The sequence below is a fragment of the Fundulus heteroclitus genome, chromosome 10 (assembly GCF_011125445.2).
Source record: "Fundulus heteroclitus isolate FHET01 chromosome 10, MU-UCD_Fhet_4.1, whole genome shotgun sequence".
Classification (NCBI taxonomy): Eukaryota; Metazoa; Chordata; class Actinopteri; order Cyprinodontiformes; family Fundulidae; genus Fundulus; species Fundulus heteroclitus.
Genome location: NC_046370.1, coordinates 29,259,215 through 29,265,216, shown reverse-complemented (window position 1 = coordinate 29,265,216; position 6,002 = coordinate 29,259,215). Strand labels below are relative to the sequence as shown.

The 6,002-nt window shown below is 41.1% G+C and overlaps 1 protein-coding gene across 1 annotated transcript; it reads left to right on the top strand.

Moving 5' to 3' along the window:
- Positions 1-2,293: 2,293 nt before the first annotated feature.
- Positions 2,294-5,544, top strand: rbp3 (retinol binding protein 3). Its single transcript, XM_012869277.3, has 4 exons — positions 2,294-3,848; positions 4,103-4,293; positions 4,501-4,643; positions 4,803-5,544. Exons 1-4 carry the CDS (start codon positions 2,514-2,516, stop codon positions 5,126-5,128), a joined length of 1,995 nt encoding a protein of 664 aa, XP_012724731.3. The 5' UTR covers positions 2,294-2,513; the 3' UTR covers positions 5,129-5,544.
- The last annotated feature ends 458 nt before the right edge of the window (positions 5,545-6,002 follow it).

The following is a 6,002-nucleotide window of genomic DNA, read 5'->3' as shown; positions in this document are numbered from 1 at the left end:
TTGGATACATAATTGAAGCTTTGTTTAAAACTGAGGTTTTGCCAGGCAACATTGGCTACCTACGCTTTGATATGATGTTGAGCATTGAAGCGGTAAAAGCAAATGGACCTGAGCTCGTAAAGTCAGTGTGGAAGAAGATAGTGAACACAGATGCCCTCATAATTGATATGAGGTACAACACGGGTGGGCACTCTACAGCGGTTCCCCTGTTCTGCACATATTTCTTTGATGCTGAACCTCTACAACATCTCTACAGTATTTATGACCGAACAACCAACACCTTGACTAAAGTCACAACATTTTCTCGCGTATGGGGACAAAGATATGGATCCTCCAAGGATGTTTTCATTCTAACAAGTCACATGACGGGTTCACCAGCTGAATTATTTGCTCGCACCATGAGTGACCTTAATCGAGCAACAATTATTGGAGAGCCAACAACTGGAGGGTCTTTGTCCAGTGGGACCTATCAGATAAGGGATAGTGTACTGTACACTTCCATTCCCAACCAGGTTGTTTTAAGTGCCACCACTGGGACAGTGTGGAGCTTTTTGGGAGTGGAGCCACATGTTTCTGCCCATGTTAATGAAGCTCTTTCAGTAGCACAGGGAATTATAGAAGCAAGGCTTAAGAAGAAAGAGCAGATAAACTAAATAGGTATCCATGTTTAATTCATACCAAAAGCTTGTTGCGGAGACATCATTACATCACTGCTTTTTCTGTCAATTTAAACTTTTGAAGCCTTTTCTGTAGATAACAGAATTATATACATTTATAATACCTGATAACACTTTACATAATAAAATAATTGTGGATGTTATTGCTAAAATTATTGACTTATAAAGGATGATTACTATCCACTCTTTTGGCTTGCTATGTCCTGACATCATAAGGAAGCATTATGAACCCGACACGTTTAAACTAGCCATAATCCATCAGACAATGTTTTCACAATCATCCACATTGCCTCCTGAAACCCCATATATTAAGTATTTTTTCATTTTCTCCTTGGCTGCATCATAAATATCAAATATTGAGAATTACTTGTTCAGTCCTGTCATGTTAAACCATTTACATGTTTAGGTAAGCCTATTTTTTATATAACTTTATTGTAACATTTAATTAGAAATCAGACGTGGCACGGGAAACAATGGCACAGTACAATGACCTGTCTTGGTGTGCAAGTATATAAGATTATACAAACATGAGGATGTATAAATGAAATCATTAAAAAAAAAACATTAAAAGACAAGAAGAGCATGAATTGCCAGCAACAGCTTATAACGTGTATAAGAAGAGCTAGTCTGCTTAAAACTCTGGGACCAGCATCCCAGCAAGGTGATTAGCTCAGACGTTTCTCATCAATGATTTCAGTCCCCCTAATAAATTGTTGACGATTGAAAAACTGATTAAATTACAAACATTTGGATCTATGTATGTAAACATGTGCCCATCAAATCTGGGAGACTGGGAAATGCAATTTGGGAAATGTAAGGAAAGAAGGCAAGACAACAAAACGAATGAAAGTTTCTAACTCAGCTTTACAAAAGGAATATGTCTTTCAACATCAGTTATAATATAAACTATTGCATCACAAGGGGAAATAGTATGTATTATACATGTATATAAGTATGTACAGTATTTCAGTAGCTTTTCACCAACTGATTATAGTAAAAGTTGAGTCCCAATGGCATATTCTCAATCTCTGGTTGTTATTTTAGTTTGGGGGGCTTTCTGGGACACTTTCCCTAGTATTTTTGCTCATCCATTTACTGTTTGTTATGAAAATTCCTTTATTATTATTATTATTATTATTATTATTATTATTATCATTATTATTATTATTATTAGACCCTGTGGTCTGGCCTATGATTTCTGATCGTCTAACTGTCATTTCCTAAATTAAGAGGTTTTCTAAGTTTAGTTTTTTTGTTATGTTTTATACTTCTGTTCAGTGAGCGCCTTCCTGTATGTAATTACCAGCAGAGGGAGCGCTCCTCAAACAAACCTAGATGGCTGCTGTTCCCCTCACCCCCACAGAACTGCTTTCACTGTGTAAAATGAATTAAACAGTAAATGTCATGTCTCTGAAGTATCATAATTATTTACCTTAACTACTCCCCAGATCAAAATCATTCAGTAAGACACACAAACTCTATTTGGTTTATTTTTTTTATGTTTTTTGTATTTTTTTCTGCTTTCAACTATACCATAGACCACCATGCAATTTGTCTGACGCATTAATGGCTCAAATTTACAGATTTTTTTCAAGTTGGATTTTGCCAAACATGGTTTAACCAGTAACAATGACTGGCTTTAGCTTTCTTACCACCCTTCTAGATATTTCTCAGTTATAAAACAGTGATTACCTGACACAGGCAGCTTTAAATAGCTGTCCAGACTACATTGTGCAAAGACCAGGATCCCTGCCAACACCTTCTTGTTACTACACGTACACTGGTTGTTTGCTATTCTCTTCCACAAACACTGGGGATAATGCGATTAGGGGTTTAATGTGGAGTGAATCCTCTTATAAACGTGTTATCAGAAACCTTACAGCCAAACCAGTGCCACTTGTTAAAAGACCAGTGTTGAGAAGGAGGCTCAGCACACAGACCTCCACTTCCTGTACACTCACTTTTTCTGAGACAAGAATGGCAAAGACTCTTTTTCTGGTGACATCTTTGCTGCTGTTGGGAGATGTTTCCTTTTTGCATGCTTCATTTCCACCCAGCCTTATTGAGGACATGGCAAAAATCGTCATGGACAACTACTGCTCACCAGAGAAGCTGGTTGGTATGAAGGAGGACATTGCGGCAGCTTCAAATAACACAGAGGTCCTCAGCATCCCAGACGGCGAATCACTGGCCAACATCCTAAGCAGCGGAGTCCAAACCACAGTGAGCGATCCACGGCTGAAGGTCTCCTATGAGCCAAACTATGTTCCCGTGGTTCATCCAGAAATGCCTCCCTTGCCCGCTGAGCAGCTTGTTGCTGTTCTCCAGACATCCATCAAGCTGGACCTTTTGGAGGGTAACATTGGCTACATGAGAATTGATCACATCCTTGGGGAGGAGGTTGCGGACAAGGTTGGGCCGTTGCTTGTAGACCTTGTCTGGAACAAAATCTTGCCAACTTCAGCTCTGATCTTTGACTTACGTTACACTAGCAGCGGGGACCTCTCCGGCATCCCCTACATAGTCTCTTATTTCACTGAAGCTGAGCCTGTGATTCACATTGACAGCATTTATGACCGTCCCTCAAACACCACCACTAAGCTGCTGTCTATGTCAACGCTGCTAGGGGAGAGATACAGTGTAAGCAAGCCTCTGATTATCCTCACAAGCAAAAACACAAAGGGCATTGCTGAGGATGTCGCCTATTGCCTCCAGAACCTGAAAAGAGCCACCGTTGTTGGGGAGAAGACCGCTGGGGGCTCAGTGAAAATTGATAAATTCAAAGTGGGCGATACAGACTTTTACGTTACCCTCCCAACCGCAAAGTCCATCAACCCCATTACAGGCTCAACCTGGGAGCTCACAGGTGTGAGTCCAGATGTGGAAGTTGATGCGGAGGATGCCCTTGCTACAGCAATCAGGATCATCAACCTCCGAGCTCAAGTTCCGGCCATCATTGAGGAATCGGCCAGCTTGATTGCCAACAATTATGCCTTTGAGAGTATTGGGGCAGATGTTGCAGAGAAGCTCAGAGAGCTCCAGGCAAACGGGGAATTCAGCACGGTTGTTTGTAAAGAAGGTCTGGAGACAAAGCTATCAGCTGATCTCCAGACCCTTTCCGGTGACAAGAGCCTGAAGACCACCACCAACACCCCAGCCCTACCACCAATGGTAAGTGTTTTTTTCTTTTTCTTTTTTGCTTTACTGAAATATTTTAAAACTGCTGTTGAAGATAATGGTCAAGTTTTGAGACAGTTTTTGGGTAATTTTCCCCATACAGGTCAGCTGAAAAAGAATTAGAACAACTCAGCAGTTTATGGAGTACATTGTGTTTTACAAACATGGTACAACCTTGAAGTATCGTTAAGCAGATATGTTCAAGACATATTTTCATTTAAGATGCCTGTGTGTTGCTAACTGTGCAGGAATATTCTCCAGAGATGTACATTGAGCTGATCAAAATCTCCTTCCACACCGATGTGTTTGAAAACAACATCGGCTACCTGCGATTTGACATGTTCGGAGACTTCGAAGAAGTCAAGCCCATTGCCCAGATAATCGTGGAGCATGTCTGGAACAAGGTTGTGAACACAGACGCTATGATCGTTGACCTCAGGTGTGTTTTCTCACTTTTCGAAAGCAAGTTGACGCTGAAATTAAGTGATGGTTGATGTATATAGACATCGAAGCCTATAAATCCTTAGTTAACTGAATTTAGCTTATTCTCCACAACAGTTTAAGTATGACATATCCTTACTCTGCTGTGTTAAAAGTTCACGAAAAACATGCTTCTTTTTTAATTTGTCTTTTCTTTGACTTGCAGGAATAACCTTGGGGGACCAACAACAGCCATTGCGGGTTTCTGCTCCTACTTCTTTGATGGGGACAAGCAGATCGTTCTGGACAAGCTCTATGACCGACCATCTGGAGTGACCACCGAGTTGCTGACTCTGCCTGAGCTCACTGGTAATAAAATGACAAGAGATTTTTGTAAGAGTGAACGTTGGTAACCATTTTAGCAGTAAAATTAGCATCAATGCAAGCAATGACTTTGTCCACCCACAAGATCCTTTCTAAAGGAAATTGACAAAGAGGTTTCTAACTCTATCTTAACCTCTCCTCCAGGTGTGAGGTATGGCTCCAAGAAAAGCCTCATCATCTTGACCAGCAAAGCTACAGCGGGTGCTGCGGAGGAGTTTGTTTACATCATGAAAAAGCTAGGCCGGGCTATGATAGTTGGGGAGACCACTGCCGGGGCTTCCCACCCACCCAAGGTGTTCCCTGTTGGCGAGACCAACGTGTTCCTCAGCATCCCCACGGTCCACTCCGACACGTCCACTGGGCCGGCCTGGGAGGGAGTTGGTATCACACCCCACATTCCTGCCGCAGCTGACGCTGCCCTTGAGGTGGCCAAGGGCATCTTCAACAAACACCTTGGAGGCCAGCAGTAAACAATGTGCAGCGGAGAGCTCTGATATCACGTTTGCTTGGAATTTGAGGCCTGTTTCTGAGAAAAAAAATTTAGGTTCAGTGTATTCTGTTATTAATCCTCAAAATACTAAAGCCTTGTTGTTCCTAATGTAGAGGTTCAGTTGTGCGTAGGGTTATTTTGGCTATTTTCTCAAAATGAATGGTACTGAAAAACCATTGTAATTCTTGTGCAAAAGTGAATCTTAATGTACGTATAAGCAAATGCATGCAATATGCTTTCCACATTTGCTATTCCTTTGTTATGCTGTAATTGTGAAGTCATCTCTGTGCATGTAAAATGCTGTTTGTCCTGAAGGCAGTCAATTTTACTTCACGTGGACCCACTTGGGTTGTATCAATTCCAGGGGTGAGACTCAATAAAACAAAATGTTCATAAGTGTTGGCTGGATTTTGGTATGATAGGCATCCAAAAAGTTGTTGAAAAACCTTTTCCAAACGCTAGCTAAAGAGTGAATTCACTTCAATATCTATCAGCATGCAATGTTGAACATCTCATGAACTCTTTAGAACTGTAGCACAAAGGTGAGGCAGCGTTATTTGTACATCACTTCTGCACAAGGTAGCAGCAAATACTGTGACTTTAGTGTTCAAAACGATGTAATGGAGAGTAGAGAGAACTGAGAAAATCTGGACAGACAGGATTCAAAATTTCAGCAATCCTCGAGACTCCAAATATACAAATAAATGGATTTAAGGGTTAAAAAAATAGATTTTGCATGATATTTCCCCTTTAAGCCAATACTTGATCTGAGTCAGCAAGGGACAAATATACACTGTGATGCACTGTGATGCACTGTCAGCACGCAGAGCCAATAAACATCTACCACAGAGGAT